General features: G+C 37.6%; 1 protein-coding gene across 11 annotated transcripts in view; it reads right to left on the minus strand.

Moving 5' to 3' along the window:
- Nucleotides 1–16,112, minus strand: part of DMD (dystrophin) — a 1,301,546-nt gene that overhangs the window by 119,689 nt on the left and 1,165,745 nt on the right. For all 11 annotated transcript variants that reach the window (XM_054189211.1, XM_054189212.1, XM_054189209.1 and 8 more), the window contains 2 exons: nt 13,442–13,520; nt 82–142 (listed from right to left, as the gene is read on the minus strand). In XM_054189211.1, the coding sequence (XP_054045186.1) occupies nt 82–142; nt 13,442–13,520 (140 nt within the window). The remainder of the gene's footprint in view (nt 1–81; nt 143–13,441; nt 13,521–16,112) is intronic.

The raw sequence follows: 16,112 nt of genomic DNA on the forward strand, positions 1-16,112 counted from the left end.
CACCATGATCTAAGGAAACTACCAACTATGCTCGTAAATGACAAATATCAATAGCTAGAATTAATTACTGTTTATACTCACTTGATATAATACGGCACTTTGTTGGGTGAGATTGCCCTCTCCCAGGGGCCTTGGACAGAAGCTGTTAACAACAAACAAACAAATAAATAAATATCTGCACACATACATTTATACATACAAACTTACCTAGAAGAGAAACATGGAGGTCAAGTTCAAAGCAAACAGGAAAGACAACCTTAATCTCTAGAATTACAATTTTACACTCGGCCACGCTGATACAAGTCTGTTTGCTCAGTTGCCCATGAAGACAGGAAGGATTAACCTGCTGTTCTGAAATTTCTGCCCTAATCTGAGAGAAATTGAACTCATTCAGCTGCAACAAAGATAAATACAAAAAAAAAAACCAACCTAACCCTCCTTGACTACTAATCTTACAGAACAGATATGAAGCAGAGCAAGCAACCTATCTTTCTCTTGTGTTCTTTTATAGGGTTCCGCCTGCTAATGTGTTTGACTGGCTTTTCTTCTATTTCTTTCCTTATGTGGTCAGTGCTTTCCACCCTTCCACGAACAGAATTACGTGCCTGTTTACATTTTATGTTGAGTGAAGTTACACTGAGATACCACCTGAATATTTTATTTTCTCGTTGATTTTTTCTAAATGGAGAACAATTTTATTTTTCCACAATACTAATTGTCTTTCATTGACTTCCAGTAACAGCAAATAAGGGAGAAAATGACAGTGTGATCATGAGAAATACAGAGGAAATGCCATTACTCACTCTTGGCTATCACTGCATTAAATGTCAACATCAACGTGCAATGTAATTAAAATATTTTGTAACAAAGCATTATATTAAACTCATTGTAGGTAAAAAACTTCTATATAATTTTTATTAGAGATTTTATTAGAGGCAGACATATCTTAGGCCATAATCAGAAAGCTATTTTTTTTTTTTTAATTTAAGGGTTTGTTATCTGTCAAAAACAGTACGACCAAGAATCTTCATTTTTAATATAGTGATTTTTTTATATGCAAAGTGATCTAGTTGTTTGCCTCAGCCAGTGTAACCCTTCTTTTTAGTGACCCCTGCTGTTCACAAAGGAAAATAATTTGTTACCGTAATTAGCTGCTTGATCATTTGGCTCAGAGTATTTTCTTTCCCTCTCTCATTCACAATAGACACTTTAAAAACAGCACTGCCAAGCTGCAGGTATTTTAACAAAGTCAACAAATCACAATCCATACAAATAAAAATGACCAGTATACATGTTTCATTTAATTTGTACCAGAATTGTTGACCAGCTTCACAGAAGCCAGTCTGCAGAATGAAATATATACTGCCCCTCGTTCACCCACGTACTGGAGTGTGGACAACAAGAGTTGGAGGAAAGAGATAGAACGTGCTTATAAAAATGGCTGTAGAGGGAAGCCTTGCTATTTCGCTAGAGTCGCATGCACGTGAACTGTGAAGAAGGGCTGGAAGGAGGATAGGGACCCCACAGAGGGGAGATAAATCAGCAGCAGTGGAGGAAGCTGGAGCCATTCTAGATGGTTTGAAAAGGAGAAGGAAAAACAACCGTGAACAGGGCACAGGCTGGGTGGGGAGTGGGGCAATGGGTTCCACATACATTTTAGACAATGCTGAGAAGCTAGGGAAGGGAAGGAATATATTTGGAAGCAATATGGCTGTGATAATCCTGTTTTAGATTGCTGGTGGCCAAGGAGTTATGAAAAGCGTATGACAGCATCTCTGTAGGTCCTGCTGTTGTCTTCAACCCCCAACTAACCATCTGTAGCTAAGCTGAGCGTATTGCTTTCCTATTACTTACACAGTTTTGCATTCTTTAAAAGAGAAAGGTGAAATTAAATTTCATAGGTATGAACCAGGAAAACAGGTAACTCCCAAAGTGCGCAAGAAACACAGAATTTGAATTGCAGCATTAGGTCTCATGGAAAAATAGAACACCGCACTGCCATTGAAGTCTGCATCATAGAATCATAGAATTGCTGAGGTTGGAAGGGACCTTTAAGATCATCGAGTCCAACCTTTAGCCTACCCTGACAAGAGCCACTTCTAAACCATGTCCCTAAGTGCCCCATCTACCCTTTTTTTAAACACCTCCAGGGATGGTGAATCCACCACCTCCCTGGGCAGCCTATTCCAATGTTTAATAACCCTTTCAGTGAAAAAATGTTTCCTAATATCCAATCTAAACCTCCCCTGACATAACTTGAACCCGTTTCCTCTCGTCCTATCACTTGTCACCAAGGAGAAGAGGTCAGCCCCCATCTCTCTACAACCTCCTTTCAGGTAGTTGTAGAGGGTGATAAGGTCTCCCCTCAGCCTCCTCTTCTCCAGGCTAAACAACCCCAGCTCCCTCAGTCGTTCTTCATAAGGTTTGTCCTCCAGACCCCTCACCAGCTTTGTAGCCCTTCTCTGGACACACTCCAACACATGCAAGAGCACCGAACTGTGAGCATTTTCAAACACAAATACTCAATTATATGCATAATTTATTATGATCAAATACTGGTTCTTGGGACAGGGACTGCTGTTTTGTTCAGTGTTTGTAGACTGCATAGCTGACGAGCCATGAAGGCTGAGGTTGCCATTCATTAAGCTGTTCTTTTTGGTAGCACGAGCTGCAGCTGTGAGATGCATACAGCTTCTCAGGTTCTGGGTCCTGCTGTAGCCTCAAACGATGTAACGATACAATCTATTACATAATTTATAGGAATGCAAAAAAAATCAAAAATAGAATATCGTTTAATGTTTTGATGGTAACTACCTTAAAATAAGGGAACATGTCCTACTTTTAACCCTATTTTTAGGTTCATACAAAACTCTTAACCACAATGCTTAATTATTCTTTCTACTGGTGATAACATAAACTGTAAATGTAATTTTGGTGACTGATCCAATATTCTCCATCGTCTAGAAGAGGGTAGGAAACCAAAGCCCAGAAGTCTGGCACAGATCGCAATTTCATTTTACGCTGCCAATTACTTGGTGATTTCTTTGTATGTTTTTATTCAGTAATACTAACCTGTGTGTTAATATGCGGTTCATCAAATAGTTTAAAAACTCCTACTCAGTGAATGATAAGGTTTCTTACCCATGGGAATTGGTATTATTTGAGGACTAATTTGAATAGGATTATACTAAGTTATAATTTTTGAATATAAAATACCCTTCAGTATTAACTGAAAATTTATTTTCTTATATATTTCTTTCCCAAACAAAAATTAATATTCCCAACGGGAATACCACCAAGCTACAGTTCTTACACTTTAACATTTGTTTTTAATTCAATGCCTAAAGGATAGACTAGATTGCTGCATATTTTTTGGAAGGTGTATTTCTTCTGCTGCTTCTGAATTAATCTGGGTAAGAGCTTTGCAGTCATAATTTATTATCGCAGAATCTTACATACGATAGTGTTCTTGATACATTAGAAGAGGAACAAATACTTTGCTTTCATGAGAACTAAGTGCTTTAGGAATAACAAACAATTCTGTGATGTTCTGCATAATTGGATTTAGTGTTCCTGCAAGAGATTGCTGTGAAGCTGTCTATAATACACTTCTGGTTTCCTGGATGATTCTAGCCTTGCATAAATTTGTGTTGACAAAATACGTGGTACTTTTTACAGCTATGCTAAGAGAATAATAATTTCATTTTTTGGCAGAAGCCCAGAAACTGAGAACAGCTGTTTCTTATCTCTGGTTACCAGTACAGGTTTATTATCCATTACAAAGCTAGCACAGGTAATGGACATATATATTTAATTCCTGTTTAAGACCATTTTAGTAGTCCATCCAAAACTCTTGCTGGCAAATACTTTTTTATATGACACTCTAGTATCCCTATGTGCTACAGCACTCAAGAAGCAGACATTCTCCTGCTTGCTAAGTGTAATTCAAAAGTGTTTTATTGTTCTAGCTTGCACAGTGCAAGAACCAATTGCCATACACCCAGCTACCTGCAATGCTGTTGACTGAAATTAAATACTACAACAAAATATGGGGAATTTCAAGAGTTAATTTAAATTCCCCTATACTCTATTTGCATTGATATGCATTTTAATGGTCACATAATTTGGGAGTTTTATTTCTTTCTTTTGGTGTGCTAGCATCTGAGACTTGCTTTGCCTATTCAACGTAAGTGAACGTGGTTCTTGATGGTAAGCCTACATCCTTATTTGTTTGCAGAATATATAATGAAACGGCAGCATGCTGGCTCTCTGAACTTCAGCAGTATTTTAATCTATGCAGGAATCCAAATGAAATATTAAATAGGATGATAGTATAATTTTATCTGTGTTGATATTACAAAAAATAATCCGATAAATATTTCACTTTAGCACTACAAACATAATGAAAAATATCTGTATGTTTACTAACGGTAAACTATTTCTCCTCCAGCTATTCAAAGAGTAAATTTAGTATGTCCACATTTAAAAGTTACTTTCAGTGGTCCTTATTTACATAGTCAGCACACACTTCTAGTGACTATATAATGGCATGAGTGTACATTTTCAGTTCTAAAAAGAAAGAAAATCTTTTTACTCTTATCTGTCACTAGGGGTTAAAGTATTTGGAAACAGTACCCATCACCACACACTGGTACATATTTCTTCCCAATTATTTTTTGTCTTAGAAATTTATTATATTATTTTTCTTAGAAATTTATCATAATCATGATGCATTTCAGCATTTGGTAAGACCAAAGAACAATCAGAACAATGCATTTCAGCATCATGATTGTTAAAACCGAGCTCATTTTTATGTTCCCAGTCAAGACCTGCACTACCTGCTTGGTGGCCACAGTAGCTGTAACTCAGCAAGGTGCTTAATTATGTACACATTTTAATAATGCTAATAACTCCCCAATTGAGCCTAGGGACTCTACCTGCATGACTTACATTGTCATAAACATAGAGCTAGGAATTTATTTATTCTTTTTATTTATTATTTGTTTATTTATAATTATTGGTTTGATACCATTTATTTTCACTGCAGCAAGGTATGGAGTGGATGACTTCAGATAAAAGCAGGCAGGAAGGATGAAATAAAGAGACGACCTTTGCATCTAGGAAGACTCCGATTCCCCCAGAATCACACATTCACATCACCTTAACCTTTCAAAGAAGAAGCATTGAGTACTATTCCAGCTATTTTCAAATAAGATCATTATAAAGGAGAAACTATTGCTCTCCACAGACTATAAAGAGCTTATGCGTCTTTTCCCAAAAGAATATGCTAAAGCAATGTTTCCCCTCCATAATCAATTTATGGCTGACGCTGGCGGGATGCCATCTCCAATACGTACACCTGTGTGACAGTGGCACAATAGAAGTGTTTGCATACTCTATGAGATCTTTGAGATCCTTTGCAACAAACATCAGTATGCATCTGTAAAATATGATTTCTGAACCCTCTCCCCCTCCCCCAGATTTACAGAGACTTGATTTCTAAATTATGTGCATTTATTATTGTACTAGGTAAGACCAAAGAACAATCAGACAGTGTGTGTAGCACTGAGGTCTAACGTTGCACCGTGCAGTTGAGAAACCAATGTCAGGATACATCAACTACACAATTTAGAAGTTACAAGGCAGAAGCATCAATCAAAACCTGTATTTCATAAGGACTACACAGCGTGGGGTCTATTCTGCTCCAAGCGCTAGCTCTCGGTGCTGCACATGCGGATGGACTCCCGGGCATTTCAGAGAGAGCGAACTCCTTCTCAGCTGGGATACTGCTGTTCTTACACCCAAGCAAGCGCTCACTACTTCCCTGCAACGCCCGCAGTACTGTCTGTTGCTGTAACACACATGCAGACGTTTACTGAATATACCATTTTCAGAACACTTCTAACCAACTTGAGGAAGGGAGGAGAAAAGAAGGCTCCGGGGAGACCTTATAGTGGCCTACCAGTATCTTAAGGGGGCCTACAAGAAAGCTGGTGAGGGACTTTTTAGGATGTCAGGTAATGGTAGGACCAGAGGCAATGGATTAAAACTTGAGATGGGATGATTCAGACTGGACGTTAGGAAGAAGTTCTTCACCACGAGGGTGGTGAGACACTGGAATGGGTTGCCCAGAGAGGTGGTGGAAGCCCCATCCCTGGAGGTGTTCAAGGCCAGGCTGGATGGGGCTTTGAGCAGCCTGGTCTAGTGGGAGGTGTCCCTGCCCATGGCAGGGGGGTTGGAATTAGATGGTCTTTAAGGTCCCTTCCAACCCTAACAATTCTATGATTCTATGCTTGTTAGTCATGAGAAGTTCAGCACTTGATGAGGGCCAATTATAACGATGGTTATTTTACAAGAGTTATGAAAGACACCTTTCCATCCTGCATTTCCTGCTGGAATCTTTATGGCCAACTTAAGGTTTCTCACCTGCAGCCTAGGGTCAACATAATATGATATGACCTAAATAATGCACACCTTTAATCACGAACAGTGTTTCCAGAAGTTTCCAAATGACACTTGTAATGCAAAATACAAAATCCATCTAATGCTCGTTTTCTTAAATGTCACACTACTGTAAAATGGAAAAAATACAAGCATCTATTTGTTTAAGAAATAAATACCGCACTAAACACAGCAAAGTGACATAGTCTGTATTGATGTATGCCAAGTAACAGGTACTTCATACTGGTAACATTTGTTGCATTCTTATGCTCTTAAAAATAAAATCTCTAAAACCAGCTCATCAAATGAGGGCATAAAATGACCTAATCAAATTAGTGGTGGTTTTTATGGAAATGGAATTAGATTAATAGAAAAGTTAATATTTGATAAATATTCCGTGTCTCACATAACAGGAAAGTTATAATACACGTATATAAAATATCTCTATTGTACCACAGTCCTGGAGTTCGAGGACAAAGAAATGCCCTGAACTGAACACAATGTACATCTCATGACAACATGGGCACATGGTTAAATGCATCAGAGTTAAACTTGGTGGTGTAAAAAATGATGTAGTTTTTGTTTAGGCTTTGCAGATACTATATTACTTCAAAAAGACTATAAAATGCAGAGAGGGAAGATTCTGTCTTAGCAACATAGTAATTCATAGAAAATGTAGTAGCGGACAAACGTATAAGAGGCAATAACCCATGTTTTGAGTCTTATACTCATTAAGAGTAGAAAAATATCATTTGATTAGTTGCAAATTATTTAGCATTGCAGAATATAGGACTGCCTACCAACCAAGGATAAAATATAGAAATTAATTAGGCTGCTATAAAAAAAAAAGACAGTAATTTTCCTGATTACTCACCCCCAAAAATCTGCTTTAAAATAAATACTATACAGTATTTTTTTAATTGATGACAAATGAAAACAAACAAAACAAGAGAGAGATATAGAAATAATTATTTTTAACTACAATTCTAAAGTGTAGGGTTCTTTTTTTTTTTCTGGAAGCCTTTTTTTTTTTTTTTTTTTTTTTACAAGCACAAGATGTTAATTACAAGGGAAAATTGGTTGCTTCCAGGTGAAGAGAGAGGGAGAACATCATCATTTCAAAAGTGACTTCATTTTGTTCAGAAATTCATAGTCCAATGTATTATAGTGGAGAGGCTCACTTAGCACAAAAGTGGAGGGACAAGGAAAACATAGGTATAAAGCTGGAATTCCATATATTCCATTTCATTGTGAATCAAATACATTAAGTTTTATGGAGAGATTCTCCATGGTTTTTCTGAGAAGAAAATATAATGGAAAAATTAAAGCCAATGAGAAGGACTAGTGATTATATGACCTGATGACATACTTTCACTGTAAAATTAATTCTACTAATTTTATTTCAAAAGTAAGAATAAAGACACTCTCTCAAAATATGCCAATGTTATATTTCTCTTAAAAACTTTTTGCAGTCAGGCAAAGGCTATCACTGCCAAAAGTTGTAGCTATGTAGCTATGGTCACAATATTCTGAACAAGGAAGAAATGGACTAAAGACACTTTCCCTTAACTTTAAACCTGATCTACCCATCACACAAGTCTTGAGGACGAATTTGTGCCCAGTGCTGCTACAAAATCACCATGATAATAATAATGGCAAGACCTATGAAGTGGACTTTTTTTTTGTTGATACTTTAATAGTTTTCTTTTTTCCTTCTTCAGAAGCACATGCAGTCACCTTGCATTTATACAAAAGTAGGGAAAAAAAAAAGTTTGCTAGCAATCAGGCTCCTCTAGCTAATGTGACCATATTTAAGTGCAATAATAAAATCCCTTTGCTCCCAGAGAGTTCTCAGAGTTAGGCTGATTCTTTTGTGACCATTTATCCTCTATCTTTATAGTACTCCCTGGTAATATTTTCTATTGAAAGCATTCAATGTGATATCTAAAAATATTAAATCATATATCCAGAAGACATGGATGAATGGACATGTTCTTCAATGTGTGCATGTCAAAAGTGATATCTGGAAGACAATATAATATAATGTATGCAGTGAGAAATAAGAGAGAAAGATATAGATGTTAGCACTGGAAAATAATCCATCAGGTGGATGATTAAAGTGTCTTAGGAGGCCTAGAGCCCTGTCATTTTTGGAGTCAGATGTCTTAATTAGCAGGACTTGCCCTTTTAAAGACATTTGCCTGTGCAAGAAAGAGCTTCACTAATCTTTGCTTTGCATAATAATCTAAGCAGTCACCCTGAACGTGGGAGACATGAGCACTTGACTTCTCTCCCAGCTTGAAGGAATTCAGACCCACATCTCCAGTTTCTCAGTAGTGCGGCCTAAATAACCAAAGAAAACACAAAGGCCCAGAAACAAACCACATCTGAACCCTAACGCTCTGAGCTTATCCAGAAGTGACCTAGGTTACATAGCCCACGCCTGTGATCGTATTTTTTTTTGTTTTCAAGAAACAATTGTCTGACATGAAATGCAGCAGATGCACTCTGATCGCTAGCTTGAAAAACAAACTGTTGACTCCAGCATTCACCACTTTTCTGTTTCTGAATGAAAGCTGCCACAGTTGCCTCATTTCATGTTGAAGTCAGTGCTGTTTCTGCTTGGAAGTCCAAAACTTAAAGGCATAGTCAGGTATTTTCAATTAAAATATAGTTCCTAGCACATATTTAGGTATGCAGATTTAAGAGTCTAGTATTGATGTATCCAGGTAGCAGAAGCTTGTAGCCTGGGAAATACAAACTACAAAATGTTAGCTAGATGTAAATCAGCCTTTTAGACTCGCAAACCTAAGTCTTCTTTCTGTTCCTCGTATTTCCAAGTTCTTTGCCTTGACAGAAACCTGTGTTCTCTGAGCTTGGGAACCACAAGCAGCACCCGGGATCTCCCAGTCACACTCGTAAGTAATTGCCAGTTATATCTGAGCACTATTTCATGCAGTCGCTTCATTGACATGCTACACATACTAACAGATGGCTCATACTGGAGCTGGACAGTAAATTACAAGGTTTACTTATGCTTTTAAAAGATGTAATACCTTCTATTTTTCAGTGATCACAAGTAACGCAAGCAAATGAGCTATTACATTACAAACAGGATTGATGGGAGGCTGGCTAGCACAGCCAATGATATTAAAAGTAGTCTCACATCAATCCTACCTCTCATTTTGCATCTCAAAAAAAGGTAGCAACTGTTGTGACAAATATAGGCGAGTCCTCCAACAAGAGACAATGAATCTCATTCTTTGTAAGAGGCAGCATGACAGAAAAAAATAAAAGGGAAATCAAAAAAGTAAAATTATTCCAGAGGAGTCACTGAAAACTCTGGAGCTGGGATTATGTTTGGAATTTGCAGGTATTCTTTTTGACACTTCAGTTACTGCACATAGTTTCCAAATTAAGCACCAACAACCATGAAAGGATCACAGATATTTTAAATTACTTTGCTAAATATTTACCAGTTTGTCTTTAACAGAAAGGAGATTTTTTTTTTTGCCTTTTTTTTTTTTTTCCACAGCCTGATTTAGATAATTCTAATTAAACAGCAAAACCTTCAAACCCAACAAACTCACTCTGTGGATTCATGATGTGATGTCTTGCACACGCATCACATTTACCAGCTAGAACTTAAATAGCTATTGCTGTGAATGCTGGGAGTCTCTCTATCCTTGGCAAGGAATAAAGTGAGGAGGAGCTGGGACTCTGCGGAGACTGGCAGAGTGAAATGAGCTTGGGGAAGCATGAAGGACTGATCAGAAAATCGAGGGCTGAGGTGAGAGAGCCCAGAAAAAAAAATAAAATGTAGGAGGCCTAGAGAGGGGCAAGTTCTTGTGCTAGCAGAGAGGTAATGGCCAGTTTTGGTGGCAGCCCTTCATACTTGAGGGCAGCCCAAAGCCCTGGTATAGAGACACAAGTGTCCTAGCTCCTTTGTCATTACTTTAACCCACAGCCGGGAGACCTCTGAATTATCCAGTACAGATAAACACTGTCATTGGTCATTTAGAAGAAGAAAGAGTGGAAAGAAAAGGTCGAACTGCATGAAAGGACAACGGAGAAAAGGTGTCCCTAAATTTAAAAAATGCTACAAAGGAGGAGACTTTTTTTTCCCTTTTCTTTTTCAGTCCTCTTCTCTCTAGCTCACACCTTCCTTCCCATCTCTCTCAGAAATAGCTGTAAGAATAGCTCTTAGAACAGGCTGCAAGTGCTTAGAAACAGGGACTATCACTTGATTCCTTGCCTGCACACAGCATGATGAATGAGGTCCCTGCATCACTCCCCCATTATTTTTGGGCTAGGTTTTCAACAGTCCTAAGCAGCTCCAGTTCCAACCAAGCAGAAACAGACAATTGAGGCTGTAATTTCTACATATAAAATGGTAACGAATACATAAAAACATTACCGTAGATTAGAAGCTCATATCTATTTCTTCCAGGTAGGAGAGAAATGCAATTCAGTCACTGATTTAACACGAACTTGACTACAGTACCACTCTTCTTGCAGAGCTATTTAAACGTAGATCAACAGTAAAAGGACAATTTTTCATAGAAGTATGTAAACACAGTTGGAAGCTGAAGTTCATCACTTGCACCTTAAGGTTAGAAAGCATGTGTGCTAGAGGGAAAGCTGATGTTGAGTTTGAGAGGATGAACTGATTATTACTGGCATATAAATTAGGTATGAAATAGACAATAAATGGCTTATTTTCCCTACTTATTAGAGTTTGCATTGATCTTATGTGTATCTCAGCTCCTTAGATAACAACGCTTTGTGAGTCGAGCTTATAAAATAAAACCAGAGAGTAGAACTATCATGCTTCAACTTTTCACTGTTGTTGCCACAGCTAGACTGATCCAACTGGGACTCTGCCATGAACTGAAAGATTGTTTACAAGCCATTAAGTTCACCGTCATTTGACCTGCCCAATTCTGTTTGGCAACCGTTATGTTTCACTTGTTCATCCCCAAAAGTACAGATACAGAAACAAGACTCATGCTAGATAGCAAAGATTCTGGCACTCTCTCCTGCAGCACTACCTCTCCAATAGATCTGCTTCCATCATTGTAGGGATGCAGCACAGGTAGTACATGAAAAGCATGTAAAAGCATGATATTAGTTGTAGTAATAACACTTGATACGGGGGAACTTGATACTTATGAAAGAAGAGACTGATAGACAGACACACTGATGGTTTTCAGTGACTGAACATTTTCAAATACCTAACTTTTGCATGCACGTGTAAAAATGTGTATTTGCACATATATTTGCACACACATCTAAGAGAGAGAACGAACAACTTCACATATCTGTTTTTTCTCAGTGATTTGACTATTTCCAAAGTCAACACGTTTTCACCTGGCTCCTTTTCCTAAAGCAATCCTCAAGTGGTGAGAAGTGTCCAGAATGATTTCCACTCTTTGCTGACTCTGGTTAGTACACAGAAGAATAATATATTGTCTCAGCGTCTCACTAATGGTGGGTGGACTAAGAAAGGTGACTATCGTAACACTGAGAAACTTTTAGATTGATCTAGTTTATCACTTTTATCTAGTTTATCACTTATCACTAAGGCAGAATAGGTATAGACACAACTGTTACACAAGTTGTCTGGCTGCACTCAGCACTGGCACAGAACAATGATGTGCTGATCATTGTGATAACATAGTTCAGGTCACTCTCGTCTCTTCCAGATAGCAATATAGGCTGGCTTAATTAACCCTTAAATTTATTCTTTCATCAGGAACACACTGTGTGTCATAACAAAAACACTCATCTGCTTACTTATTGCATTCTTGTCATATACCCATAACTCTCACATGTTCAGTCTTGACAAGTCTGATCTGCAGTTATATATATTGAGCTGACAGATTATTCCCAGTGAATAAGAGTCAATTAAAAGAAATTTTGAAAAAGTAATAGAAATTCCAAAAATAGGGCTTATTTCTTCCCAGGATCATAATTTGATAAAATAAGATGGAGGGCTGAATCACTGTGAGCCTGCATTGTGCTTATATGGCACAACATCAACTCTGGGTTTGAATCTACAGTTCACCCCACTGACAATTTTCAGGTTTCCATTGAGATTTTTAGTGGAAAAATGGTTAACCAATTAAAATTACAACACAGTATTATCTGAAGAAAAGTTTGTCCTCTACCCTACTGTGAATGTAGCTGTGCAATAATAGTAACATCTATTTCTGATGTCTGGATAGTTTGTCCCTCTGCATGTAGAAGACCATTATCCTGTGACTACGTTCTGTTCTGCTGATATAATCTCTTAAATAAAGTTTTACTGTTTACTTTCCCTAATTGAAGTACAATAGAAAAGACACGGTCTTTAAGAAGCTTCACTTTAGTCACTGCCTCGTAGCTTTGAAGGTGTTTCAAGTTGTCTTTCAGTGTACTTCAAAACACCCTTGATAAAAGAGCATGTGTGGAGGTGGAGTGGGAATATTACTGCAATTATATTTTATGCAGAGTTGTAAAAAGTTTACTTAACTGCCATCCTTCTGCCAACTTTCCCACTATGGTTTTGATCCTCTCACTTCTCTGCTAAGCAATCAAATCCTGCAAAATATTTTTCTTGCAGGTCTTATTTTGCCCCTTTTCAGAGCTGAATATTTCTTTGAACAGATAAACCAAACTATTTTTTTTTAATCCTTTGTCTTTTACAATCATCAGAAACTCCTACAATTTTGAACAAAATTTTAATTTGCTAGTCCTAAAAGAGAACCTTCAAACAATGAAGGCCATCCTTGCACTGACAGATGTATGAACAAACAGACTTGATACTGGCAGATATTTTCCTTTTACCCTGGACTATATCAATTTATTTAACAGTCTTCGTCTCCCAGTAATAAAAAACTGAAAACCATTATAATACAATCTAAAATAGAAACTCATAGCAACAATAATTGGCACATGGCTACAAAAATATCAATTAACTGTGTGTGCAGCTGAGCAAGAAAAGTGGGAAATTACTCACTGGTAAGAAAATGCTGGGAAGTGGGGCCAAAATCCCTGTGAGCTTCGTGCAGTTGCCTGACGCGTTCCTCAATGGCCACCTGTTAAGAGAGGAGAAAAAAAAAATGACCCTCTTCTAAGCAAGTAACAAGTAGCAACTACAGTCAGATACCTTTTTCATTGGAGAACATTCTGTTTAAAATTAAGCAGGCTCCTGCAACAATTGTTAACCCTCAGGGCTTAACTGAGATTCAGTGTGTCTTACCCAGAAGAAAGGAGGTCAAAAAAGGTTTGGGTTTGTTTCTTTGTTGTTTCCCCCCCCCCAACTTTAACCGATGCTAGAACAAGTTGAAAATTAAAAGGCTGATAAATAAAGGTATAGCAAATTCACTTGACTTTATGTACCTGAATTGAATACAACTGTTGCTTGCCAATATTGAAGTCAGAACCTTCTTCTATATCAATACTTTTACAGAACTACCTCGAAAGTACTTTTTGAGAATGTACTATTATGAATCAGCATGTGAAATATAATCTCTTATAACGTGGACATGATCACTGTATTTTAGCCGAGTGCTGAAATGAGGGTAACCAAAGAGCAGCTGGTGTAAACGCTTCTCTTTTTTTTTTTTTTAATCAGTTAAATCCTACACCACCACACACACACACACACCCCCAACCCTTTCCTTGGAAGAGTCCTTTGAAGAACATGTTGTTACTAATGTTTTGTTGGGTTGGTGTATTGCATGAAAACACAGATGCTAGTTGGTAAGGTAAGATTGCTTTTATCTTTACCCTTGAAAATCCCAGCAAAGTATCAAGCAAGCAGCCAAGAGGGGGTCGTTGCTATAAGATTCCATAGCTTACGAAGGACATCTACCAGGAGCTTTGTAGCCTATATGCTAAAAGGGTACCATCATTAAGTTAGACCTAAGAATAGGATTAGGTAAAGCAAGGCAGAATGTTTGAAAATAGTGATAGAATGTTTTAGAAATGCATTATGTAAGATAACTGATAGGAAGCACATTCACTTAACTTAAATATTGCCTGTAAGACAAAGTGTCGTACCGAGACTGGCAAAGCAGAAGGTAAAAATGATTGATCTGTTTCTATTGTCCTAATTGTGAGATACGTAACAAGGAAACAAATAGGTTGCATGAATAAAAAGCAATCCACATTTTTATACTTTTAGGGATTATTTTTTTTTGGTTGGTGATAGGAAGGAGCAATTGTATAATAACTGGGCATGATTCAGTTAGAAGGGAAAAATGATAGAATTGACTAGCTCTTTGTTATGGCTGTGTTTGTTTGCCAATAACCCCTAGCACCCAAAATCTGGTTTCACCAAACACAACAGAAATTTAACATCAGGACGTGAATTTTTTTTGCTTACAGTTTCAGAACTGACACTATGACCAAAAAGCCCCCCTTCCTTTCTTTCCTCAAGCCATTTTTCAGATGCTTTTCCTGCAGCTTCCTCCATTTCTATGCCTTCTTTTCTCTTCCGGCTTCCTACACCCAGACACAATCAACACAACTTTTTGGTAGTCCCTGTTGACCAGCACCTCCCCACATAGCTCAGCTACCAACATATCACCATGAGGCCTCTGTTCTTACTTCTACTGTTCTCTTGAATCCAAAAGTGCTCACAGAGCACCACTTATATTGGTAGGTTTAAGGCAGGCACATTCTGGCTCAGTCCTATGACCAGTGCTTTTTCTGTTTGATCTTGCTGATTGCTTAGCTAGACAAAACTAAGCCTAGGAAGAGGCTGAACTCTGGATAACTTCTGAAACTGTGAGCAGAAGGCATCTGGATAAAGGACAATTTAAGCCTAGAGTGAATTGCATGGACAGATGTTCTGTTAAGCAATGCTTCATTCAAGATTGGCTTTCGTCTTGAGTTCACACCTAATTCACAGCATAGATATAAGCTAGAGAAGTCTTTAAGTGCATACAGAACAATAATAGGGCTGCTTCCGGTCATCAATATCATTAGCTTAAGTTATTGAAGCATAAACTATGCTTCAATACTATTCTACTTCAATACTATTTTTAATGGCTTTTCAATGAAGACTAGGATGATAACCTTAAACATACATAAAACAGACACATGCAAATAAAAAAAAACCTGGAAAAGTGTTAATGGAATTATATCTGCTCTTTGTAATCCTCTTAAAATAAACCTCATAACATACCTATTTTATTATTAGGACATGATTGGTTAGAAAAGAAACATAAGGCTCCTCTTTTATATTAGCATTTACTCTTCGATTAGTCAACTAGGATGGAAAAAGTATTTTCTGGCGTGCAGATTCTCTAAAGAGAATGAGAGCTCTACAAAGTGGGGAGCAGTGCTTCACGTAGGAGAATGACAACAGCCAGCTTGTGGTCAGAATAGAGTATGGGAACTGTTTGGTATGCGCGACCACTATCAGCTCACAGCCCATACAACTTCTTCAAGTGTGCTAAAACTGAGAATTTCAATCACTTCAAAACATCCATGTGAGCTTTGAGCTGCACAAAATTATTAAACTGAGATTTTTAGCCTTATATGCCCATCCAGCAAAATAAAATACCTTACACACTGCAGAGTTAACTTTCAAACCGAACAGCCTTGGATGTGAGCCAGGAAATACCTCAGTCTAGAGGTAGATTTTGTCAATTGAGAGACGAATAAAACATTGGTAAATC

The sequence above is a fragment of the Rissa tridactyla genome, chromosome 1 (assembly GCF_028500815.1).
Source record: "Rissa tridactyla isolate bRisTri1 chromosome 1, bRisTri1.patW.cur.20221130, whole genome shotgun sequence".
NCBI lineage: Eukaryota > Metazoa > Chordata > Aves > Charadriiformes > Laridae > Rissa > Rissa tridactyla.